The 27,030-nt window shown below is 45.0% G+C and overlaps 1 protein-coding gene across 23 annotated transcripts in view; it reads left to right on the plus strand.

The window, feature by feature from the left end:
* CELF2 (CUGBP Elav-like family member 2) overlaps window positions 1-27,030 on the plus strand; it is a 524,880-nt gene that overhangs the window by 138,673 nt on the left and 359,177 nt on the right. For 4 of the 23 annotated variants that reach the window (XM_081022931.1, XM_081022918.1, XM_081022917.1 and 1 more), the window contains exon 1: window positions 18,331-18,545. The exons of 6 other annotated variants lie outside the window; for them this stretch is intronic. In XM_081022931.1, the coding sequence (XP_080879057.1) occupies window positions 18,439-18,545 (107 nt within the window). In that variant the 5' untranslated portion in view covers window positions 18,331-18,438. Of the gene's footprint in view, window positions 1-18,316; window positions 18,546-27,030 lie in introns of those variants that run through there. 13 more of the 23 variants (XM_081022908.1, XM_081022919.1, XM_081022932.1 and 10 more) reach the window with 9 other exon arrangements.

Consider the following 27,030-nt stretch of genomic DNA (forward strand, 5'->3'; position numbering starts at 1 on the left):
CTTTTATCTTATATTTTGGAAATGTACGTCCAGGTTTTTTTCTTTACTTTTTTTGAGGGCCCCCCAAGAGAGTGGGGCCCTAAGCTCTGGCTTGTTTAGCTTATACGTAAATCCAGCACTGGTTGTGAGGAGTTCAAATCTGCTATTATTTTTGTGGTTGGCAACATTTAGCTTGGTAAATATACTTTAGATTAAAAAGCACACAAACTGCTCTGAGAAAAGCAAAGAATTCTAATTTTACCTTCTGAAAATGTCAGGTAATGCTGTCAGACTTTTAGTTTCTCTGGGATTACTAGGCTTGTAGGGTGTCTGAAGAGTGGGACCAAATTGTTGAACAAATGGTTGATACTCGCTTTTGAAGCTTGTCATAGGAAACTAGCTCTCCTTTGGAGAATCCCCAGTAGAGCTCAGCACTGCCAGCAACCCTGAAGAGCTGTTGGATCATGGAAACCAGCACAGGGATGTTGGGAGTGGAGCTGTCCTATGCCCCTACCCAGTTTGAGCCTTCACATGTTCTTCTGAGCACCAAGGGAGTCTCGTTTTCAAGGCTCACCCAGAGAACACATATTCTGACCCAGGACTTTTGCCACATCTTCATGATCTGCAGATGTGCCACACAGAGTGTTGCATACGATATGAAAGGAAATTTAAGCCACCTCTTAAGCAAATAGCACACTGATCTTTAGAGCTAGAAGAGGAAGCCCATGCTTTGTTAAACAATGGTATTCAAACAGCTAGTGCAGAAAATCTTATCCTATCCAAAGACTTGTAATAGAATTATGAATCAAAAGACTAAACAATGCAGTATTTATTTGGGCCGCTAGCCAGGAAGAAGCTTTAAGGCTTATATTTTTTAATCTTATGTGCATTAACACTATAATAACATCTGAAAGCAGCTAGTTTTACACACTTAGCATAACAGGCATTGATGAAAATCAGTTGGATTCATAAAAGCAAACACTGAGACCGCAGCCACTGAAGGTGAAAGGAGAAGAGGTGGCGAGAACACTTTAACCAAAAGTTATCCATGGAGAACTTCCACCTTACAATTTGGCAGGAGAGGGGATGACGGGCGACTCTAATCTGCCTCCAAGGTCAACTTATTTTTTTTCTTACCTGCACTCCTATCAGTGGTTGTTTTCTAGCATCTTCCCCACTCCCAGAAGTACCCCCTCCAATGTTGAAGAAGGACTATAGTCCAGTGGTAAGACCATCTGCTTTCTATACAGTAGGTCCCAGGGTCAGTCACCAGCATCTCCTGGTAGGGATGAGAGACTCTTTGTCTGAAACCATGGAGAGCCACTGCTGGTCAATGTAGGTGATACTGAACTAGTAGAACCTGGTCTGACAGTATAAGGCAGGGCTTCCTATTCTGCATGTCATTGTCGGAATCTCCACTCGACTGAGCTGATAAAGCTCATCCTCCTCCGGCTGAGTCCTCCGGAATCACCTCCAATGTTATTGAGGACCTGAGCCTCTGATAAGGTTCAGACACATTCCCATTCAGCAGAAAATCAAAGCAGCACACAGAAGTGATGAGATTTATGGCTACATCGCTAAAGGGTTTTATTACTAACTACGCAGCTAGCAAAGAAAAATACATCCTCTCTCTGTGAGAGCAGAGAGCAACTGCACACAAACAAAGGAACAAGAAACCAGTAACATCACATCCGTCTCCCGTCTGACTTCCAACAGTATGGAATGTGTCTGGAATGTAAACAGAGTCTTGTGACTCCAAAGCACTGCACAGTGGCAAATAGAAACTAACAGTCATCACATGGCACTGTTCTGAAGGGACTTCGTTGGATGCAAAATTGTGGCCACCAGCTTCCAAGATAAGTGCTGCCACTTACAGATTTGCCTGGATTTAGCTCCTCCCCGCAAATTTCCCGGATGCCACAGATGCATTTTACCATTTGCAAACAGGTCAGTGATATTTGGAGTTGGGGCATCATGATCCACAGGGAAGCTCACCACCCAGAAGAGGTGATAGTCTTAAGATGGAAAGGAGAGGCAAGGCAATAGTCAGCACTTTGGAGGGAGACCAAAACGTGGGCTCAGGACCATGGACAGTGCTCCTGCAGCTGAGGTCAAACATCCAAGTTGTCTCAGCAAGATCTTAGAAGAACTGGTTAAGTTTTAAATAGATGCTAGATACATAGATAGATAGATAGATAGATAGATAGATAGATAGATGATAGATAGTCAAGTGAGGTAAGCTGGTGGCCTCACCACATGAGTGCTCCCCTCTGATCAGTTAAGGAGCTAATGCCTTCTGCAGCTGTTGTCTTCTTTGAGTTAATGGGTTTTCCATGAGGATCTCTCCTCAGTCCTGTCTTGATCGTGAAGATGTTCATGGACCAGCCAAAGTCTGGCAGCAGTTGTGTCTCCTTGGGGCTGAGGAAAAAAGGCAGACTCTAGTACCCATAGATCTTGAGTAGACCAAGGCATGGCACCCTCAAAGCTGCCATTGCTGGAGAACTCTTGCCTTTAAGAAGTCTTGGCTTGAGGTCATGACAGGGGGTGGTGTGGGTTCAATGTGCAGAAGAGTACCTGGAGGTAAGTCAGATGGCCAATAGGCTGGTGGTTCAGAGGGAAGGGTTGTATCCAACGATTTCATACCCTGCGTAGACTGCAATCCTGACCCCACTCAGGTTGGGGAAGGCTTGTATAGGAGATTCTTTGTTCAAGATTAAAATCTCTCATATACAGAGAAAGGTCACATGGTCAAATGGACTGTGGTTGCCAGATGCTGTAGCACTGCTGAAACCAAGCAGGTGTGGAAGTGATCATTCTAGGAACCACATGTAAACGTTTTGATAGGTAAACATACTAAATTTTAGGGAATTCATTGTTCTTTTCCTTCCAAGAGGATGAAAGGGCGCTGGGTGTCTACGAGTTCTCGTGTTATGAGAGATGGAGAACTTATCTCTAGCCACTTACTCCATTCCATGCATGATTTTACAAATTTCTATCACATCACCACTTACCTTTTCTCTAAACTAAAAAGTATTCTCTAAGGATGTAGCCCCACTGAGCTTGGCAAGTATTAACCACATAACACCAGTCCTGAGAGATCTGCATTGGCTCCCAGTACATTTCCGAGCACAATTCAAAGTGTTGGTGCTGACTTTTAAAGCCCTAAACTGCCTCGGTCCTGTATACCTGAAGGAGCGTCTCCACCCCCATAGTTCTTCCCGGACACTGAGGTCCAGCGCCAAGGGCCTTCTGGTGGTTCCCTCATTGCAAGAAGCGAGGTTACAGGGAACCAGACAGAGGGCCTTCTCGGTAGTGGCGCCCACCCTGTGGAATGCCCTCCCAACAGCTGTGAAGGAAATAAGCAGCTATCCTATCTTTAAAAGACATCTGAAGGCAGCCCTGTTTAGGGAAGTTTTTAATATTTACCGTATTTTTCGCCCTGTAGGACGCACCGGCCCATAAGACACACCTAGATTTTTGGAGGGGGAATAAAGGGGGAAAAATTATTCCCCCCCCCCAGGCACGAGGCTGGGGCAGGGGAAGTCCGAGCTTCCCCCACCCCAGCCCCCAGAACAGGCAGCTCTCCGCAAGCCGTTGGAGGCCAACGCGAAGTCGCACCGGGCTCCCACAGCTTGCGGAGAGCTGTGCGAAGCCCACTCTGGGAGCATGCGGGGCTGGGGGAGGGGGAAGACCGAGCTTCCCCTGTCCCCAGCCCCCAGAACGGGTCCCAGAGCGATCCCAAGGCTGCGCGCAGCTTCGCGATCGCTCTGGGAGCTTGCGGGGCTGGGGGCAGGGGAAGCCCGAGCTTCTCCTGCCCCCAGAATGGGTGCCAGAGTGATCCCGAAGCTGCACGCAGCTTTCGCATTGCTCTGGGAGCTTGTGGGGCTGGGGGCGGGCTTCCCCCGTCCCCAGCCCCCAGAACGGGTCCCAGAGCGCTCCCGAAGCTGCGCGCAGCTTCGCTATCGCTCTGGGAGCTTGCGGGCCTGGCGGCGGGGAGAAGCGGGCTTCTTCCTGCCGCCAGCCTCCAAACCACACCGGGAGACAGCGGGATGGTGCGCTGCGCCTCCCCGCTGTCCCCCGAGCTTGTGGGGTTGGTGGTGGGGCTCTCCTGAAGCCTGGAGCGTGAGAGGGGTCGGTGCGCACCGACCCCTCTCGCTCTCCAGCCTTCAGCGAAAGCCTGCATTCGCCCCCATAGGATGCACACACATTTTCCCTTCATTTTTGGAGGGGGAAAAGTGCGTCCTATAGTGCGAAAAATACGGTAATGCTGTACTGTTTTTAACATTTGATTGGGAGCTGCCCAGAGTGGCTGGGGAAACTCAGCCAGATGGGCGGGGTATAAATAAATTATTATTATTATTATTATTATTATTATTATTATTATTTGCGGTCCCTAATACTAAAAACAAAACAAAAAATCACACATTTTTATCCTTAAAAAAGAAAGAAAGTCAAGGCTATTAGGGTGAAATCCAAACCCCCTTTGCCCCAAGATGGAGGGTGTTGGATTGAGCCTCCAGGCTGGTGTAATGATTTGCCCGGTCCCTCCCCCCCCTTCTGCTCCAGTTCAAGTAGCATACACAGCAGGGCTACAGGTGTGATAGTGTTCTCACCTTTCTGTGGGGTAGTGGCCATGGTTTGGACTGTGCCCTTAATTATATAATAACAAAGAACCATCAGTGGAGGACAAGGAAATGCAAGAAGGAAGATTATCTCAAAGCTTTATGGAAAATAGTGCATTGGTCCAACGTGTTTCAAGACATTACTTGAAATGCATTGGGCTAATAAATTATTCTCTGTGCACCACTAAGGTTTCTTCTTCATTGGTTCTCGTGTTTGGTGCCCTCCTATCTTTCTTTCCCTGGCTTTCATCTTAAGGAAATGTATGCCATGCTATATAGTCGACTGACTGTTTAGAATATTTCTTTAGGACAAAAACATTTGTATTTGCATCATTATGCATTATTTATTGTAAGCTGCTTTGAGACTCCATAAGAAAATTGGAATTAAAAAAAAATATTCATAACTGTAACAGTCATAATCCTCTTCGAAATTTTCTTAAAAGTATTAATTGACTTTGAGGATATTTCAATAGATCGTTGGGGAAGAGAGATCTGTATCTGTGATTTGCATGTATGTAATGTTCAGTGTTCAAAATTCAGTGACTAAGTCTTTCTTTTCCTTTTTGCCTTCCATTCATTGAATGGACCCAGGATGGGTAGCAATTATCTGGTGAATTACATTGAAGTGGTAAAATGAAACCATAAAACAACCAATGAGGGAGTAAGAAAACACTAGCACAAAATAGCAACTCCACCAGTGTCATAGGAAAGTGGTGTATCTTGACTGATAGTAAAAAAAAAATCTTACAATGGTGGCTCAAGATGGGCCCCAGAAGGAAGGTCATCTGTAACCAGGGGGCCACCACAAAGAATGTCCTCTCATGTGTTACCACCCCTCAAACCTCACAGGGCCTTCCCTGCTGATCTTAGTCTCTAAGCAGGTTGATGTGGTTGAATGTTGATGTCAGGAGTTCAGTCCCTGCCTTGATAACAAGTGAGCGTAGTTAAGTAAAAAGGATGCTTTATTGTCAAAACAAAGAGATAACTCCGGATGGCTCTAACACAGCCTCCACCATCATCAGTCAAGATGACCCTTCTGAAGACTGCTTCCGGCGTGACCAGAAGCAACTGAACTTTCACTTCTTACATCTTTTGTTTTGCTTCCTGTCTAACAGCTCTCCCCTTAACCTACTCTTAGGAGGAATTGGCTCAGCTCCAATCTCTTCCCATTCTGACAAACTGCTTCTATCTCTGTTCTTGCCAGTTTGCACTTCTCGAGAACGTGGGCTGGATTCCGGCGAGCTCTCAGCCATTCCCTTATCAACTGGCATTCCAAGGGGTGGGGGAGCTGGCACTAGCCAATGCTCATCCTGCCTGGCAGTTAACCCTCTCTGTTCCTGGCTGCTTTTTCAGCTGGTTGCAAACCGTCTCTGGGAGCTGGCTCATTCAGGACAGTTGATAATCACAGACAAATTTTGTGAGAGTCAGCAGTTACTGATGTCTCTGATTATTAGCAGTTATCACTGTCCTTCATCTGTGTGTATCCATCCCATTTGGATGATCATCAGCACCCAGTTGTGACACAGGTGACCTGCGGCTGTTGCTAGCAAGATGTTCTTGAAATTCTGGGAAGTCAATGTGACACTTAATGTCCACCTTTAAGGGTGAAGACAGATGTGATACTTAAAATGGCATCACAGATCTTCACCCATGGTCCTTCTCTATCCCAACATCACAACCTATGAGGCAGATGCATGTTTTATCAGCTCAAATGCTAGATCAGTTGCTCCTGCTACTGCAGTGGGTCGGGGGGGGGGGGGATACCTGCTTCCTGCTGTAATAAGAACCAGGTGTGGATTTACCCATTTGCCTTTGGGGGGGGGGGAACTGCAACATTTTCAAAACTACTCTGGGTGTGTTTGAGTCAGCTGTTTCTTTATGTATAAATATAGTAGTAGTTATGGCAGGTGGTGCCAATGTAGTGCCGCTGGCTGCACATGGAGTTATAGAGACCTTCCTTGATGTCCACATGGTCTCCTCCCCACCCCTCCCCTGCTGAAAGTAGACTTGAAACAAGCGTTGAATTGTAGGTTGCAGTGCCCGTGAGAATTCCTCCAGTGGAATTGGCTCCCATGGAGCCAAAAAGATAAGCAACTCCTGTATTATGGTATAACAATGCAGTTAAGTTATTATGAAGGTATATTTAATTCTGATGTAATTTCATGGGGTGTGTATGTGTGTACGTATACAGTTTTAGAAGTAAAATGCCCTTTGGGGGCCATGATGGGAAAAGGTTTCTATGCAGCATCACAGTTGCTAGCCATTCAGTACTGTTCACTGTGGTTTGCTGCAAACTTTTCACTGTGGTTTGCTGCAAAAAAAATTTTCTTCTCTCCATAGCTCAGTCCTGGAAAGGAAAGGATATATTCATAGCAAGCTTGGTGAAGATGCTTTTATATTCATCCCACTGCTTAGGGTTTCAATACAGATATGATATACCCTACCCATAGTTCGTTGGGACGCGGGTGGCGCTGTGGGTAGAACCTCAGCGCCTAGGACTTGACGATCGCATGGTCAGCGGTTCGAATCCCCGCGGGTCGTTCGGTCCCAGCGCCTGCCAACCTAGCAGTTCGAAAGCACCCCCGGGTGCAAGTAGATAAATAGGGACCGCTTACCAGCGGGAAGGTAAACGGCATTCCGTGTGCTGCGCCGGCTCGCCAGATGCAGCTTGTCACGCGGGCCACGTGAACCGGAAGTGTCTGTGGACAGCGCTGGCTCCCGGCCTATAGAGTGAGATGAGTGCACAACCCTAGAGTCTGGCAAGACTGGCCCATACGGGCAGGGGTACCTTTACCTTTACCTTACCCATAGTTCAGGATAGGTCTGGATTGGGACGGGAAAGCATATAATTAAAATATTCAGGTGCCTTATACTCTGGCATACAAGGCTGCCTATTGTGAACACTGCTTCTGGTTTTTTGCTTTTTTTAAGTGTACACCTTTTGAAGTGCATAGTGAGCCTTCGAAAAAAAGCAGATCAGAAATGGGGAGCAGGGGGGAGAGGAATCTATGAATGCATAAAACAGCAGCTTTAATCTCGAGTGTGATTGACATCAAACAAAAGTGAGGAAAACTCCCTTTGTTCTCGGCCATAAAGGCTGTGTGTGTTTGTTTGTTCAGTGTGAATGAGTGCCCCCATGAAGTCCAAGGGAAGATTTTTAATGAAGTTGGCAGTCACCAAGTTGTCTCCTCCATGGAATAATTCCAACGACAGAGTCATCGCGTACAATTTAACTGAGGATGACATGAGAAATTTCTGCTTGGGAGAGAATGTGGTGTAGCGAGGAGGGGCGTTATTACTCTACAAAATTGTGTACTCTTAAGGCCCACATAGCAAGGAAGGGAGTTCATGTCCCCAAAAAAGCTTTTATTTTGTGTTTGACCATGATGGGTTTAAATTTATGAGCTCTGGCAACTGATGTGGTTGCCAGTTATTAACCACATCTGTATCTAGCCCATCTTCCAAGAAACTCAGGGTGGAGCCTTCATATGGTTTCAGTAAATGTGTATTTAATGAGAGACAAATGAATGTCCTCTGGGTAATAAATAGGGGTGGGGGAGAAATTCTATTCAGTTCACATTTAAAGACAAGCTTACCTTACCCTCCCTATCCGAAACGTCCTGCAGACCAAACTACAGCCAGCTTTCAAACATTCGCACCTCTTTGAATTTTGCAATGTCGCTCTCCAACCTGGTGATGTGTACAAAAATGCAAATATAGGGATAAAGTGTGCTTTAAAGTGCATATATTAGAGAAAGTAGCATATAGAAATGCATTATATGAGGGAATTCGCTTTGCAATAGTGGGTATATTAGGAAAAGAAATTCCTTTAAAAATGTGCATATTCTGAGAAATTCGCACTAGAATACTGATGAAATTTCAAGAGGACTTTAAAAAATAATAATTCAAAAGTAGACATGGAAATGCAGGGAATTGAATATAAGATTGGGGGGGGGGGAGAGAATGAGAAACGGAGAGTACCAAAAATTTCTCTTCTGTAGTTATAGGCAATGTGTTGGTATAATGGAGGGCACAACTATGTTTTTCTTATTTCTTTAGGGGTATCCAGGCTGCAGCAGAAAAAATAACAGAGGTTTGGGGCACCTTAAAGAGTAGCAGATTTATTCTTTCCTTGCTGCTTGTTTTGATTTCAGTACGGGTGACATTTTTTGAATCGTTTGCCTGTTAAGTTTGTCCTGTATATTCCTGCAGGTCTCCTCAGCTTCATTTGCATTCACCTTGTGCCGGCTATCTGTTATCCCATTGAATATATTTTGTGAACTAGAAAAACATGGATGGCATGGATAATGAGAAGTCAAAAATCGCAGTATCCTGCTCATACCTTTCGAAATCTCTTGACACCCAAGCAGCAGAAACATCCCTGTGTCGTTTGGCATTGATATGCAAAACTCCACTGAGGGTGCCTAATAGTGATGGTGATCTCACTGCCTGCTGGGTGACTTTAAATTCACAAAGCACGTTGACTTCTACTCATTCCTCCTCTATGTGTTTGGTTCTGTTTGACTGTGAGTGGAACTGATAAGGGAAGGGTGGTTAACCTGTGGCCCTCCAGATAGTGTTGGACTCTCAACTCCCATCAGTCTCAGACAAGATAACCTAGCAATGGTCAGGGATGGGAATTGTAGTCCAACAACATCTATAGGGACACATGTTACCCACCCCGTCATAGGGCTACCTTTGAAGGACTACCTTTGGAGCTACCTTTGAAGGTGTCCCAGAAGCTACAACTAATCCAGCATGCAGCAGCTAGACTGGTGACTGGGAGTTGCCACCGAGACCATTTAACACTGGTCCTGAAAGACCTACATTGGCGCCCAGTATGTTTCCGGGCACAAATCAAAGTGTTGGTGCTGAACTTTAAAGCCCTAAATGGCCTCGGTCCAGTATACCTGAAGGAGCATCTCCACCCCCACCGTTCTACCCGGACACTGAGGTCCAGCACTGAGGGCCTTCTGGTGGTTCTCTCACTGTGAGAAGTGAGGTTACAGGGAACCAGGCAGAGGGCCTTCTCAGTAGTGGTGCCTGCCCTGTGGAACGCCCTCCCATCAGATGTCAAGGAGATAAACTACTATCTGACTTTTAGAAGACATCTGAAGGCAGCCCTGTTTAGGCACCTCCTGTCCCCCCAAAACAGTACTTCTGTCTTGTCAGGATTCAACTTCAATCTGTGCTTTAGATACCTATTAGGTCCATAAATTACCATACAGCATATATTCAACACAAAAACAGTGACAATTTGTTGTTGACAAAGGACAGCTGGACATATAAAGGGCCCCATTACCTTCAGTAGCTTAGGGCCTCAACAAACCTAAATCTGGGGGATCTTCTAATTGTGAGAATGTGAGGACTAAGGATGAAGTTAATTGACCAATTGTGGTTTGGCCTTTGGTGTTATAAGATTCAACAGAATGTTGGGTTGTATGTTTGCCATGTCAGTTGACATAATCTTGGTTTCATTTGTCACAGAGGGCTCAAACGCCTTTACCGGCAAGCTGCAATTCAGAATACTCAACATATTTTGACTCTGTATGGATCCATTGAAAAGAATGGACCTGTCCGCTGGTCATACTCAGAGTAGATCCATTGAAATTAGTTCGCATGACTGACTTGGGTTCATACATGTCAATAGGTCAATTCTGAGTAGGATTCAACCCTCTCAGAGTTGCTATTAAACATGCAGGGTTTTACCAGTGACCATGAACACATTCAAATGTGTGCACACATGCTATTGGTTATCCATATTTTTAAAAGTGTTGAGCAATAAAAGGGCATCTTCTCAATGTAAAACTGTAGCTCAGCAGCAGCAGCAGCAGCAACACCAAAAGGCATCTCTCTCACCTACCCCAGTTTGTAGGCTTTGAAAGTGGGATTTCTAGCTATTTTGGTCATATTTTCAAAGAGAACCACTGGTTTAGGGTCTGGACATTTCTTTTCTTAAACTGAGGTTACAGCATGTGCAGGCAGGTGTTTGCTATGGAAGCTCAATATTCATAAATACCCTTTCAACGAAGAGGCCGAGGTAGAGGGACCCGAATACTTTAGCAGCTCACATTTTTAACATCTTCTGGAAAGGGTTGAAATGTTCATCCCAACAACCACATCCCCAACACCGAGTGCTGGTGCAAAAATTCATTTTTACTTGAAACGTCAGCCTCTCCAGAGGATCCCAAAAGGCTAAGCAATGCCTGCCGTTCTATTTGATACCAAACTGATAGCCAGAGAGAGCCCCAGTGAGCCATTAGAGTCTGGCCTGATGATTGACGCTCCAACTTAATGATGTATACTGTATATGATGCTGAAATAGCATCTCGAGTGTGGTTTTGTTTTTGTTTTTGTATATTTGGCTTCCTGCCAGACTTGTCTTCCCCAAATACGTGTGGATGAAATGATTCTTTGTTCTAGCTCTTTGGCTTCCATGATTGAGGATTTGAGCTCTGCTATAGCTCTGCTTCTTTATCAAGTGAGTAAGAGAGACACAATGAGGGCCTTGCATATTATTCTGGCTGATGTCAGGGAGTTACAGAGCAGAGTCTTTCAGATGACTTAGTTTAGCCCTTAAACAATGTGTCTAGTTGTGATGATCATTATGTCAGGGACGAAAATGGCATCGGATGTGGGGTGGATGTTAGACAAGTTTGGAATCATGGGTGCAGTGTGACGTAGCCTCAGCCTTCGTGCAGCACAGAAAGGGATAGGGTTGTGTGCCTTGGCCCCTCTGATTGCCACACAATAAAAAGCCTCTGGATTGGCCAGGCTTGATATGGATATTCAGAGCCCGGCTTCTTAGTCCTTATCTGCTGTTAGACACAACATCAGATTCAAACCGGAGAGGCAAGACAGCACTAAGCAACTGTGCGACCGAAAGCCAACGGCCCCGGAAGGAGGAAGTGAGGTTTTCCACACCAAGTGTTTTCTATTCCTCTGTGTCTTCGTGTTCCCTTTGCTTCTGTTAGAACTAGATGGAGAAGATCCCACGCTCCAGGAAGGACTAAGGCATCTTGTCTTCTCCCTGCCTGGTTCCGTTTGCAAAACTTTTCCCCAAGAACAGCTTGGCACGTTTTCCTGGTGTGGCCTCAACCCCTGTCATAGCAGGGTGAGGGGGGGGGGTGGAGGTGCTGTTAACATGGTGGATACATTGGAATTCAATGAAATATACCAGGAAGTGAAGGGATCTATGAATGATGGCCGCCTGCAGCTGAACCGTCAAGGTGTGATTTTCAAGAACAGTAAACATCAGAGAGGTGGGGAGGTACATAGAAGAATACTTATTTTGCTGAAACCACTTAGGTTGCAGTTGGTGGGGGGAAACATGGCCACCACAAACCATGGGAACTGGAGTGGGACCTGATCCTAAAGTTGCCTCCTATTCAAGGGCCTGAATTGTCTTATCCTTCCCAGCAAAGCAAGATCAGCCCAGGTTTGATTTCAGCTGATTTCAGCTGCCTCTAGGGATGGTGGAAGAAATTATAATCAGTTAACATTTAAAGTGAAACTTAACCTAATTCACACTTTAAAAACAACAACACCATGAACCGAAACACAGTCACCTTCCAAAATCCAGACTTCTCTGAATTTTGCAATGTAGTTCTCCAGCTGCATAAAAAAGGTAAAGGGACCCCTGACCATTAGGTCCAGTCGTGACCAACTCTGGGGTTGCGGCACTCATCTCACTTTATTGGCCAAGGGAGCCGGCGTACAGCTTCCGGGTCATGTGGCCAGCATGACTAAGCCGCTTCTGGCAAACCAGAGCAGCGCACAGAAACACCGTTTACCTTCCCGTTTACCTTCCCTATTTATCTACTTGCACTTTGATGTGCTTTTGAGCAGCTAGGTTGGCAGGAGCTGGGACTGAGCAACGGGAGCTCACCCCGCCATGGGGATTCGAACCGCTGACTTTCTGATTGGCAAGTCCTAGGCTCTGTGGTTTAACCACAGAGGAAATATGGGGAAATTGCTTTGCAAAAACGTGCACTTTAGAGACAACTGCGTGCAAAATGTACATATTCAAGAAATTTGCAGAGAAATTCTGAAGAATTGTCATAAGGACTTCTTTTTTTAAAAAAAAATCACATATTTGTAAAAATGTGGAGAGCTGAATTTTTGGGGGGAAACCCCAAAATTAACGTATTTGCCCACCCCTATCTGTGTTAAAGTTAAAAAGTGATTAGAAGACTGGATGATAGATTTGTAGTTTTGAACAAACAGGGTGACAATACTGGGAGGGGAAATTTTACTCACAACAATGTAACGTATTGGCCCGAATATAAGTCACACCCGAATATAAGCTGCACCTTTAAAATTCAGGGGGGGGGGGAGAGACAATACCCAAATATAAGCCGCTTCCTTAAAATTCCACAGGCACTCACACCCGTTCTGTTTTGCCCTATGTCTATTTCAGCAGCGATATTGTAAAAGCCCATTTTTGTAAGGTCACAAATTTAAGCCGCACTTTAACTTTTCAGAGTCGGAATTTGGGGGGGGGGGAGGTGGCTTATATTCGGGCCAATATGGTACAAGGTTTGTTAACAGGCAACTGGGAATCTAAAGAAACCAGGGGTGCAGGTGGATTACTCTTATCTTCATCATCAACATCATCATCATTTACAGTGGTACCTCGGGTTACATATGCTTTAGGTTATAGACTCTGCTAACCCAGAAATAGTACCTCGGGTTAAGAACTTTGCTTCAGGATGAGAACAGAAATCGTGCAGCAGCGGCAGCTGGAGGCCCCATTAGCTAAAGTGGTGCTTCAGGATAAGAACAGTTTCAGGTTAAGAACGGACATTCGGAACGAATTAAGAAGAAGAAGAAGAAGAGTTTGGATTTGATATCCCGCCTTTCACTCCCCTTCAGGAGTCTCAAAGCGGCTAACATTCTCCTTTCCCTTCCTCCCCCACAACAAACACTCTGTGAGGTGAGTGGGGCTGAGAGACTTCAAAGTAGTGTGACTGGCCCAAGGTCACCCAGCAGCTGCATGTGGAGGAGCGGAGACGCGAACCCGGTTCCCCAGATTACAAGACTACCGCTCTTAACCACTACACCACACTGGCTTAAGTACTTAACCCACACTGGCTTAAGTACTTAACCCGAAGTACCACTGTACTAAATCTGGGCAACAGAGAAAACTGTGGGACTCTGAATGCTGTCCTCTTACCCTTTGTCCTCCCTATCTTGATATCAGGTGCTGGGTGGGTTTTTACAAGCGTGCCCTAAAACTAATAACAATTTATACCCAACTTATTGAGCAAACAGCAGAAGTATCTTTTTAACACCGTTAGCGAAAATAACCAATTTCGGGTTTGCATGCAAAGCTGCTCAGGCCAATTAGCGTGAAATTTAATTTGCATTAATCACCATGAGGTCAGCAAGAAATTAACTTGAGGTGTGTGTGGATTTCACAGAGATGCTGTAAACGCACTGGGGGCAGATCTGTTTGTTGAGGGACTCGCATGTGTTCTGTCCCCATTAAGAACTTCCAGCCCGCTGGATCGAGCCAACCTGAAGCCTGTGAGAACCTAGGAAGGTGGAACAGAGCACAAAAGTACTCCTGAGGTTTGCAGCAGCTGATATTCAGGGACATATTTCCCCCAGCAGTGGGGGGAGACCATAGCCATTGTGGCCAGCAGCCATTGAGAGCCACATGCTCCATAAATTTGTCTAATCCTCCAAGCTAGCGGCCACCAATTGTCAGGGACTGGGCAGAGGAGGAATGGTGGAGACCGCCTCACCAGCCTGACCTTTCCCTTCCAGAGCAGAAGAAGATAGCTCAGAGTAGCAACAGGGTTTTGAGGGCGGTCACAGCTCAGAGGAAGATGAGTGGAGAAGTTGGGAAATAATGGGAGAGAAGGAGCAGGCAGAGCTGGAGCAGTTGGCTGGCATGTTATCACTATAAAGCATTCCAGACCCACCATCTCCCAGAACCCGGCAAGCCTTGAAAGTAGGAGAGCAAAGGGACCTCAGTGCCACCCATAGAAGGGATGATGAATGAGAAAGTGAGAGAGAAGGGGAGGGGAGATTTACTCAGAGCAGTGCCATTATTCCAAGAGGCTTCATTTCTAAGCCTCTTTCTGTAAATATTGAATAAATATTGAATAAAATGCAGTTGGTGAGAACTTTCTCTTGCCTTGTCCATTCCTGGCAACCTGCCATGGGGGTTGGTTCCTCTGCTGCCTGACACCAATGATCCTTGTGGGAAATCCACAATTTCTAATGTTATGGGAGACTTTTCTCTATCCTCTTAATTCATGCCATGTGTGATTTTTTACACATCTCTTATGTCACCTCTTATTCTTTTTTTTGCTGTAAACTATAAATTCCAAAATGCGGTAACCTTTCTTCCCCCGATCCTTTTTTTTTTTTTTTGCTCCTTTTGGAACCTTTTCGAATTCTGCAATATCCTTTTTGAGGTGAGGTGGCCAGAAATGTACTCCAAATGTAGTTACACTGTAGATTTGCGTAACAACATTATGAGATCAGCAGTTTTATTTTCAATTCCTTTCCTAGCATGGAATTTGAGCTATTTTGTGGTCACAGTGGAGGGACATCTTCATCGAGCTATTCCGCTACAGCCCCAAGGTCTCATTCCTGGTCACTCACCACCACTTCAGACCCCTGGAGCATTAATGTGAAATTCATAATTTATTGGCCCCTAGTGCTGTGGGTTAAACCACAGAGCCTAGGACTTGCTAATCAGAAGGTCGGCAGTTCAAATCCCCGCGATGGGGTGAGCGCCTGTTGCTCAGTCCCTGCTCCTGCCAACCTAGCAGTTCGAAAGCACGTCAAAGTGCAAGTAGATAAATAGGTACCACTCCGGAGGGAAGGTAAATGGCGTTTCCGTGCGCTGCTCTGGTTTACCAGAAGCGGCTTAGTCATGCTGGCCCCATGACCCGGAAGCTGTACGCCGGCTCCCTCAGCAAGTAAAGCGAGATGAGCACCGCAACCCCAGAGTCGGCCACGACTGGACCTAATGGTCAGGGGTCCCTTTACCTTTATGAGCATCACTTTACTCTTGTTTGTTTAATTGCATTTGCCATTTTACTGCCCAGTCACTCAGTTTGGAGATGCCCTTTTGGAACTCTTCTTAATCCATTTTTAAAAATGACCCTGAGCAGTTTAGTATGATCATCAAACTTGGCTACGTCCCTGTTCACCCCTAACTCTAGATCATTTATGAACACCTTAAAAAGCACAGGTCTCAATACCGATCCTTGGGGGACTCCAGTGTCTACACTTCTTCATTCAGAGAACTGTCCATTCCACCCCCTCTTTGCTTCTTGCCGCAATTCCTGATCCACAAGAGGATCTCTCCTCCTATTCCAAGACTGCCAAAGGAGTCTTTGGCGAGATACTTTGTTGAAAGCTTTTTGAAAGTCCGAATTCACCATTTTATCTGGCTTACCAATACCCTCTGGAGCACAAATTGTCATGAATTCACACTGAAAAGGACGCCTGGAGGGGCCCCCCCAGACTAGTAAACCTCTGCCACGTTCCCCAAGTAAGAACAAAGCTGACGGAGGATTTTCCACTGTTGGGTTCACTGAACTCTCCCAACAGAAGTTCCATTGATTTTCCTAGTGAAACCCAAAGGGTCTTTAGTGAAGCAATTTTTTCCCTCTTTTCTGAAAGAGAACCATTGTGCCGATTGCTGGCAATGCTGATGGGCTTTTGCCCTGCTTTTGAACTGTGGAAGCTGTACCATCGCCAGGGCTTGGCAATGCTTTTCTTTAGATGTTCTAACAGGTTCTTCAGTGGGAAGAGTCGAGACCTGATCCCTGAGATTGTATGGAGATGAGAATGGCCCAACCAGATGGCCATTTCCCCCTGGCTCCACAAAGCCTCGTCAAATATATTAATCAGGATCTGTCCATGGTAAGCAAAATTTAGATAAGCATTTGCAAGCTGGATGGAATAGAGGCATTTCTGTATTGCACACTGCTTGTGGCATGTGTGCACTACGCAGAGGTTTGGATTTGAATGCGCATGATCCATGCAAATCCAGCATAAAAAGTGTGCTGCTGAATCAAAAACAAAGTTCTGCCTCCTCTATTTGTTATTTAGTTATTTCATAAAATTTATACACTACTTGATTGTTAAAAACCTCAAAGTAGGTCGCAAAAGTGCACTTGCTTCTGCTGCGCACAACTGGGTGCAAACCTTGCCTTCCAAAGCCCGCTCACCTCTTGACCCCATGCAAGAAGTTTCTATGAAGGCCTGCCCCCTCAAAAAATTTTATTGTGGGGGCAAAGGGCCTTGGGCTCCATATCACTGTGCCTGTGATACACAGCAAGCAAGGGTAGCGCATAGGGGAGGAAAAGTTGGGAAATACAGTGGTACCTCGGGTTAAGTACTTAATTCGTTCCGGAGGTCCATACTTAACCTGAAACTGTTCTTAACCTGAAGCACCACTTTAACTAATGGGGCCTCCTGCTGCTGCCGTGCCGCCAGAGCACGATTTCTGTTCTCACCCTGAAGCAAAGTTCTTAACCTGAAGCACTATTTCTGGGTTAGCAGAGTCTGAAGCATATGTAACCTGAGGCACCACTGTACCATGCGACTAGGAGTTCTTGCACTGGCTTCCATTAGTGCGCTTGGGTTTGTTTAATCTGGCCTGTGACTGTTGGGTTGTTGAGGGCAAGCCATGGAAATTAACATGTTAGCAAAGAGAAGTGAAAAATTGCCTAAGGTGGGCGAGGAGAGCATTTTCCAGGAAAAGCAAAATGATAGCTAGGGCTGGCTCATCTCTGCTAGGAGGGAGTCCTTGCTGCAATCTTTATTGTCAGTTAAAAGAGAGAGAGTGAGTAAGTAAGTATTTACCCAAATTGCAGTACAGTGGTACCTCAGGTTAAGTACTTAATTCGTTCCGGAGGTCTGTTCTTAACCTGAAACTGTTCTTAACCTGAAGACCACTTTAGCTAATAGAGCCTCCCGCTGCCGCTGTGCCGCCGCCACACAATTTCCGTTCTCATCCTGAAGCAAAGTTCTTAACCCGAGGTACTATTTCTGGGTTAGCGGAGTCTGTAACCTGAAGCGTCTGTAACCCGAGGTACCACTGTATAGAGTCACATTGCATTGAACTGATACAGAGGAGTACAGAGGGAGTGGCTCACTAGGGGTTAAAAGACAAAAAAATGACAAGCTTTTTTAAAAAACAAAAAACCACTAAGCCCCTAAATGAAAACTTTCTTCTGGTTCCCTGCCCCTCCCTCCCTTGTTCTGGGGCTCAGCTTGGAATGTGTTGAGAATGAGGGGAAGAGGACCTCATGCTGTGAGTCTCTAAAAGAACTTTCAGATTCCAGCCCCTCTGAGTGTGCAAAAGTTCTGTCTGTCTGGCATCGTTAAAATGCTTGTGAAACAACTGATGGTTTTTTGGGAGTATGCAAATGAGACTTTTGTATGTGCTCCCTTCCGCCGAAAGAGGAGAGATGTCCCTTTAAACACACACACACACACACACACACACACACACAAACACACACAAAAACCTGATCTCCTGTGTCTGTGTTTCCTCCCTCCCTCCCTCCTTCCCCGTCCTTTCTCTCATTTTGGGGAAGGGTCCTACATTTCTTTCTCCCTTTTTCATGGTAATTAGAACAAGAAGCTAACACCAGCCAAGGAAGAGTGAGCGCAAACAAGACCCCTATAGGCAGCCTAGTGCATTAATGTAAAATATGCCCAGAGAACATAACTTGTCAGAGAGGATTATTTCTGTTCAGTGAATCTACAGGGGCCCCCTTTGCTCCGCCACTCAGCGTCTGGCGAGAGACAGAAAGAGAGAGAGAGAGAGAGTAGCCATTAGTGGGTAGCTACTGTGGCATTGATGTTTGAGCGCACTTCTGAACCGGCTTTTGTTGCAAATATCGGTGCAGAAAGCATGCGCTGTCCGAAATCCGCTGTTACTATGAGAAGTGAGGAGCTTCTTTTAAGGTAGGTTGATGCCTCCTTTGTACAGGCGGGGGCTGTTTGAGGCGGGGGCTTTTTCCCAGTCGCCAGGGCCCATTGTGGCTAGGTATCAAGTACTCTTCTCCCACTCCAATTATTTTTTTTGGGGGGGAAGGGGGAGGATATATTCATATACACCCTGCTTTTCTGCAAGTGGTGTTTCTGTATCATGACCCTCCAGTTACATACGGCTTGAAATGCAAAAGCCAACAGGAAGCAATTCCTTTTTTTTCATTTTTTAAAAAAAGCAATTTCGCCACCCCCACCCGTCCCAAACCCAACAGTTTCTTTATGATGCCTCTTCTATTGCATCCTTCATTAATAGGGATTGGGGGGTGGGAAAGGCACGAGGGAAGAGCAATAGGGAGACTCCATATTAGAGCCGATTCCCTAAATGCCACTTAAATTGGTGCTTGGGTTATATAAATAACCTCTTCTAATCACTCGCCTCCTACAGCCCACACTGACCGCTTGGCGCTTTTCTCGGGAGAGGGGGACAAATAGATAAATACATATATATTTATAATTGGAAGAAACTCATATTGCATAGATGAATGGATTCTTAGCGTTCTTGGGTGTCATGAAGAGCCAGCCGTTAGCAGAAGCTTTTCAGAGCAAGGAAGGGGGGCGGGGAAGGGGAGAGAGAGAGCGCCAGAATTTCTGCTCAGACTGGCACCCTGTTTCTGGGGCGGGGGGGGGGGCGGGGTGTAGTCTTTTGTCTATTTTCCCTAGCAGACATCCGAGCGTGTGAATACATCTTTTTGGCTGACAATGGGACGATAGAACAATAGAGCTGTCAAGCTAGCTTAATGTATGTCTGGGGTTGTAGTTGTGTGTGTTTTGTTATATATAAAAAATGCTATCTCTTTTAAAAAAACACACACCAAAAAACAGCAACAACCCCGTCCCATTTAATTTCCACTAATCTTATTTGTATAGACTGTGAAATGAAGTACACTCCCATTGTTTATCTCTTTAAGGAGAGTGAGTGAGAAAGAGAGAGAGAGAGAGAGAGAAAGATCCACTATTTCCCTCCAACCCCTTGCATATTATGACTTTGTCTACCAGAACAAAGTTGCAAAGCTATATACCAGCTTCTTTAATTTCAGGAAGGAAACTTACAAATCCTGAATGCTTAATAGGGAAACATTTTGGCTGGACAAGTGGTTTCTTGTTAGCCTTCCTCAAACTCTTATCTTATTTTGGATCATTTCCACTTGCTCCACAGTTTCACAGAGATGCTACTTAAATTTTAGTCTTGGGAATAACAATAAAAAAATCCAGCTGTTCTAACATATGTCAGAATTTCTGAAGACATAACAAATAGCAAACACTCCACTTCCTCTAGTGCCTGTCTTGAAGAGAGAAAAAACCCACTCAGGGTTGCAAGGTTGTAAAAGATTATTTCTAAAAATTAAAACGTTCTCCTATCTGCAAAATGGGACTGGGTGGCGGTGTTTTTAACCATGAGATCCACGTGTGAATAACGCTATTTTGAAATAATAAAAAGTTAGCTCATTTCATGGCAGTTGGAGGAATGGTTTTGCTTTGCATTTTTAACCTTCACGGTAAAGAGTTTCTTCCAAAGGTTTGTTTATGTTCACAGTAGCGTGATACTGACTTTGAATTGGGTTGAATTGTCTGTTTCGATCAGTACATTCGTGGGAGGTGAATAGGAATAATTTGTGGCAGCTCTCAAGCAAATCTGCCAAATCCGACACACAAACATTGTAGGGTTAAGGGGAGTCAGTCGTTTATATTTTATTTACTGCGTCAGGAAGTGCATTCATGATTTCAGCTCAAGATTATGATCACTGCGAGTGGGAATTGGCGCTGTTCGTTTCAGGAATAATGTAAAGATGGGTGTTACAGTTTTGTGTCACCTATGTGAGGCAACCTGCTTGCTGTTGTAAATGCATCTGGCAATGTGGGTGTGACATAAAAGCAGGAGATACTTGTTTATGTTGTGAAGCAAATGATGGATGCCACTGAGGTGTGGTGTTCTACCCAAACTTTATTGTAATAAAAGAGGAAGGGTCATGTTTAAATATGGAGATACCATAATTGGCAACCAATGGCTCCAATCGAGTTAAAAGTTAATGGGCCAAGTTAATCATAGCTATCTTAAGCTTCGTTGATTGATTTGGATATAACTCTGACACAGCTGACTTCAGCTTGCTTGGGAGTCCTAATGGACATGTTGGTACAGTGGTACCTCGGGTTACAGACACTTCAGGTTACTGACGCTTCAGGTTACAGACTCCGCTAACCCAGAAATAGTACCTCAGGTTAAGAACTTTGCTTCAGGATGAGAACAGAAATCGTGCGGCGGCAGTGGGAGGCCCTATTAGCTAAAGTGGTACCTCAGGTTAAGAACAGTTTCAGGTTAAGAATGGACCTCCGGAACGAATTAAGTTCTTAACCCGAGGTACCACTGTATTGGCTTCAAGAAAAGTGGATTTTCACTTTAAGGCTCCCAATAGCTGCCTTTCCATTTGCACCCCAAGCAGACATACAACAGGCTCCCAACTTTATTGAATTCAGAAACTGAGATCTGCATCAAACCTGACAGGTTACTGAGGATCAGGCAAGGCATCCTTCTGTACACACTTGTTCCATTCACAGCTGGCTCCCTCTCTCCCGCCATCTTGCTTTGCTCATTTATTTATTACATTTGTGACCAACTCTTCCCCCCAAAGGAGCTTAGGGCAGCAAACACCACAATGCTAATACAGTGTTTTCAAAAAGCAGTGCACCTTCAGTTAGCACATGAAGCTTATACTTCATTCACCCAAGGGGCAGGCAGGGCTTATAAGCTAGTTCAAGCACCAACCCCACACATGGCTGGCATGCTCATGTGTTGCGGATCACTACACATTGCCAAACCTGTCCCTCTCCCATGTAGGGCAGGGAGAATTCCCCCTACTCTGCACACCAGTACCTGCCTTGTATAAATGGGAGGAAAGTCACTGGGTCATAGAATCATGGCAGAGTTGGAAGAGACTGCCTGCAATGCAGGAATCTTTTGCCCAATGTGAGGCTTGAACCCACAACCCAGAGATTAAGAGTCTCATGCTTTGCCGACTGAGCTATCCCAGAAGATCTCTCCCAATGCTGTAATTCTGTACATATACAACAGAGCAGCTTCTTCCTCTCCCATCCCCCCAACTCCCTGCACACTCCCAAAATCAGGTTGGGGTCAATTTTGAGGAGCATAGGGAGAGAGGATAGAAAGTCGCATTTCACCAGCTGAACTACATGCACGGAACATTGGTGCTTTAGGGTAACTTAAATCTTGGGTAGTTCCATTCTGTCCTGGACCCGTCAAAGCCAGTTTCTTCAGGTTTTTTCACCCTTTGTTATTTATTTATTTTATCACACACACACACACACACACACACACACACACACACAGTGTGCAATTACTGAAGTCTCCAAATAACATGAAATGCCATTGAGCAGATTTCACAGTTTCTAAGGGGTGCTCTGCTTCTGGCTTCTGGTCTGTTCTTGTCCCCTATGACAATTTGGAGTATTGTGAGTATCGAGAGTGCATGTCAACATAATTTAAAGAAGGAACAACCTTCTCTGGGTAGACGATGCTCAGGTCGATGTGACATTTGTGCTGTGAAGTCCAGTCCAGCTCCCCTTGGTGCTGAAGCTGAAGCACTGAGCGATCCCCACATTCATTCCTGACAGGTGTATTTCTGCTGAGCTGCCTGGTTGTGGGTGTGCGCACACAAACTCTCACACAAAGTAGTTTGTGTGCACTGTATGGAAATTCAGGTTATGCCCATGCATATTAGGGCCAGCCTTTGTTTGATTCATCTTATTCAACCAAGTTAGCTTCTTCAAGGGTTCTCTTAATGCTAGCTGAGCTTCAGAATATTGTTCCTTGGCATGCATTAAAACTAAGCAGCCCATCGCTTACCCTTTTTCTACTAAAAGCAAAATTGCAAATTGTTCACAGTCTTTGCAGTCATTGAAGCGCCCTGTCCTTTCGTTTTGAACATTGAAATGTACCCCATTGTGCTTCAACAGACCTTTTAGTTTTCCCTCAGAGCCATTAATGAATCACTTGACAATAATCTATGGAAGCTATCATCTACCGGTTACTAATGTGGGTTTCGAATCAGATTTTAATTGGTTGTTGTTGGCGGTTTTCAATAGTAACTGTGTTATTCCAGGAGTACCTGTGTGCATATGTATGCTGATTACATTAATAATGATAATCTAATGTGAATGTTTCCTATGCCAGCTCCTTTACTCTTATGGATGATCTCTTTCCATTCTAGTGTTGCTTAGCCAAGTGATGCCCAGAGAGTAATATGTCTCTAACAAACACCACTGCTGCCGCCGCCCAGTTCCTTTGTTGAGACAAAGTGAAAGATTTATTCGGAAACCTTACATTCTTACCCATGCAAAGGAAAATAGGTGCTGGTGTTTCTCCCTTGTGTGCTATAACTCAGAGTTGTCTGATGAATCAGATGGGTATAGCTTTGGGACTGACAAAAGAAATCATTGCTTCTCATGGCCAAAACCACACCATTCATTTCAACTTTACACCACTTTAAATGGTCACAGCTTCCCCCCTCAAAATATTTTTTGGCAACTGCCCTTTGTTAAGGGTGCTGAGAGTTGCTGGGAGGCCCCTATTCCCCTCACACTGCTACAGTTCTCAAGAGCTCACTGTGAAGAAAACCGCTCTGTGAGTTGTAGCTCTGTGAAGGGAACTGGGGTCTCCTAACAACTCACAGTACCTTTAACAAACTAGAATTATTTGGGAGAAGGCATGACTCTTTGAAATGGTATCACGGTGCTTTAAATATCTGGTGTGAATGTGGCCAAAGTTTGCCTGTGGGACTCTCTACCATAGTGAAGGCTCACTAGATTAGTTGCCCTTTTAAAATGGATTAAGATGAATTAATGGAGGGAGGTTTAACTATGGTAGGGATGGAGAACTGCCCAGGAGCCAAATGCCTCTCTGTCTGACCCTTGGGACTCTTCACGGGCCACACCTCTCCTACCAGGTCTCACCCCCTCACTTGCCCTGCTTCACACCCTCCTTGAATGTTTTTACCTGGCTGGAATATATCTGATGTTGCTTCTAAGACCTTATAACTGTACAAGAATAACAATTAGGGATTCATTGCAGTTGATCAATGCAGATCTCCATGTGCTACTTTTCAGCACACTATTTTCTGTGCATGTACATGGGCAAATCAAGGGACGCAGGTGGTGCTGTGGTTTGAACCACTGGGTCTCTTGGGCTTACTGATCAGAAGGTTGGCAGTTCAAATCCATGCGACGGGGTGAGCTCCCGTTGCTCTGTCCGAGCTTCTGTGAACCTAGCAGTTCAAAACACACCAGTGCAAGTAGATAGACAGGTACCGCTGTGGTGGGAAGGTAAATGGCATTTCAGTGAGCTCTGACACTCGTCACAGTCCTCCATGAACCAGTAGTGGTTTAGTCATGCTGGCCACATGACCCAGAAAGCTGTCTGTGGACAAACACTGGCTCCATTGGCCTGAAAAGCGAAATGAGTGCCGCACCCTATAGTCACCTTTGACTAGACTTACCCATCCAGGGATCCTTTACCTTTACCTTTTTATGATCAAATGATTTGGAGTGCTCCAATATCTTCTTTGGGAGTGACGAATGTTGTTGGTTATAACGGAGCTTGCACATCATTCCCTTATCTTCTCATGAGGTGGCCAAAGTATTGGAGCCTCAGCTTCAGGATCTGTCCTTCCAGTGAGCACTCAGGGCTGATTTCCTTCAGAATGGATAGGTTTGATATTCTTGCAGTCCATGGGACTCTCAAGAGTCTCCTCCAGCACCATAATTCAAAAGCATCAATTCTTTGGGGATCAACCTCAGGTTAAGAAAGAATGGTTCCTACATGGTTCCTACATGGCAGATGGGGATGGAGGCAGTGGGGTGGAGAGCCTAAATTCAAAGAGCGCAACTTGCCTAAGGCCACCTTGAGACTTGGTAGAGAAGGTCAGATTTGAAGTAGGGAGTTACTGCCTTGCATTTGTAGACTCTGTGCAATGCTGGTTTGCTAATTTCTTAACTGCTAAACAATCTGCAGGGAACTTTATAGCATTTTTAAAAATCTTCTTTTAAATGCACTGTTCCCCATTCATAGTGGAGACTGGCTAGCTGTCGTTCAGCTAACAGTTATACATTCAAAACAGAAACCACCCAGCTGTTGTGCATCTGTCCACCCTTCCTTGTGTTCATCATTGTTCTCCATTTAAACCACATTCCTGGCTTGCTATTTTGCCAGGCTGTTGCTGAGCCATTAACCAGTTCTCTAAGCGTATTTGTCACTTGCACCTTCTCTCATACCGGGATGATCAACATGTTGAGGAGAGATCTTTCTCTTCTTTCTGAGTTGGTCCCTGCATTGAGCTGTCACTCAGAATGGCTTCTGTAAGGAAGTTCAGAACAACTTTAGAGACTGTTGTTTCGTGGTAGGCATCGGCTATACAAAACCTTAAACAGGAGTATCCCATTGCAGCTCTGCTGAGTCCCATAACTCTTCAATCATCTGCTTAGGGCAGGCTTTCATTTCAGTGTCACTTCCTTCCCCAGGAACCAGCACAAGGTGAGTTAAGAATGTGTGTCTACTTTAAGGACGTCTCTGTTGACCTCCGAAGTTCCTGTTGCTCATAAAGGTTCCTCTTGCTCAGGATTTGTGCTTAGAGAAATTGCTGGCTGCAGATATCCAGAGTTGTTGCCCCTCAAGCCCTTCTAAGTCTGGGGTTGGGCCAGGCAAAAGCTACAGTCAGGCAAAGAATATTAGACACCGAGAGACAACAGGACTGCCCAAGGTGCCCCGACTATAAAATTGGAGAAATCAAGAGATATATAGCCGTACCGGCAGCATATCTCTTCTTTCTTGTATCAAGAAATGCAAGAAGGGCCTTTACACTCACCAGAAGCTCTGCTCTGCCCTCGCCGGTCCTGGAAGAAGCCTTTAGAAAAGTCCCGTATTCTCAGAGACTTTGCACCTGTCCATTGGGAGAGACAGGAAGTCCAGAACACGTGATCTTTAGATGTCCCTTTTATGAAGAGGCACGTAGTGAGACCATTGATCCCCTGCTGGTGAGGCTCGCCAACCTCCCGCAAAAGCAAAAAATTGACCTTTTCCTGTTAGGCAAAGATCAGAAGATGATCCGGATGGTCACCAGATTCTGTGTACAGATCTGTAGGTGCAGACCATCTCCCAACTCAAACTAGTCCGTCATGAAAATCCCCAAACTCAGTTCCATGGGTTATTCTGGGTCAGCTCCCTGCGATAGTTTATTGCTGTACATTGTTTTCAAATTTATTGTTGTACATTGTTTTAATTGTCTGTTTTTCTTCTGTGACTGTACCCCCAAGGGTGTTTTATAAGCTGGTCTCCTACCGTAATAAATTATCTATCTATCTATCTATCCAGAGTTGCAGTCTTCTGACTTTCTCCTTCCCCAGAAGCAGTGCGTAATAGTTGAATGTGCTTCACTGTGTTAGGCTGCAGGCATAGGATCCACAGCAAGCCACCTACTCTGCTAACCTCACTGAGCCTCTGATACTCTGAACACACACCAAATCAATCTACATTGAAAGGGAAACAGTAGATAATTTGCCATATTTCAATATATTGTATGATCTTTGAAGTCTATTTTATGCCCGTGTTAAGGCTGCATTCAACAGTGAAAGCTGAGAAAGAAAGGTGCCTTAGATACATTCACAAAGTCACTTAAATAATACAGGGAGACTCCAAAGAGAAAAGAAATCCAGATAACCTTTTGCTGAGGACACTCCACAAAACAGTGTATGGTTTAAGAAGAAAGAGACAGAGAAGTTTTGTCTTTCTTACATCAAGCCTTGTAAATAGCAGGGAGACATTCAACCAAACATATACAGGAAAACACCCTCAGAATTACAAAGCCAATCAGAGTATGTTCTACCTCAGCAAACATCATGCCACTATGCCTGGTTGCTAAGCAAAGCCACTACTGCCATCTTGGTTATCTGCTTTAGTGATAACAGAATTAACGCTCGCTCTGCTGTTGCACTTTCAACAAGATAGAACATTAAACCATCAAGTCTAATATTGTCTACTCTAACTGGCAGTAGCTCTCCTGGTTCTCAGGAACAAATCTTTCTCAGCCCAACCACCAAAGATACAATTTTCCTGAGTTCCTACCCTGTAATTTAATTAGAATAAGAGTTAATCCACTCATGTACAGCAGGCAAAGCCAATCAGATTCAAATGGAAAAAGAGCCCCAAAAACAGTTTTAGCTCTGGACTGGTGAAATGATCTATGTACTACTTGCTCTGAAAGTTTCTCTCCCACAGATGCATACACGACATTTTCTATATCTCAGCATGTTTTTAAAAAGTTCCTGTTGTGAGATTAGAATGCCTTTTCTAAGCAAGGTTTGGTTCCTCCTCTTGACACCCCCATTCTCAATT

The sequence above is a fragment of the Podarcis pityusensis genome, assembly GCF_964106645.2.
Source record: "Podarcis pityusensis genome assembly, chromosome: 10".
Lineage (NCBI taxonomy): Eukaryota > Metazoa > Chordata > Lepidosauria > Squamata > Lacertidae > Podarcis > Podarcis pityusensis.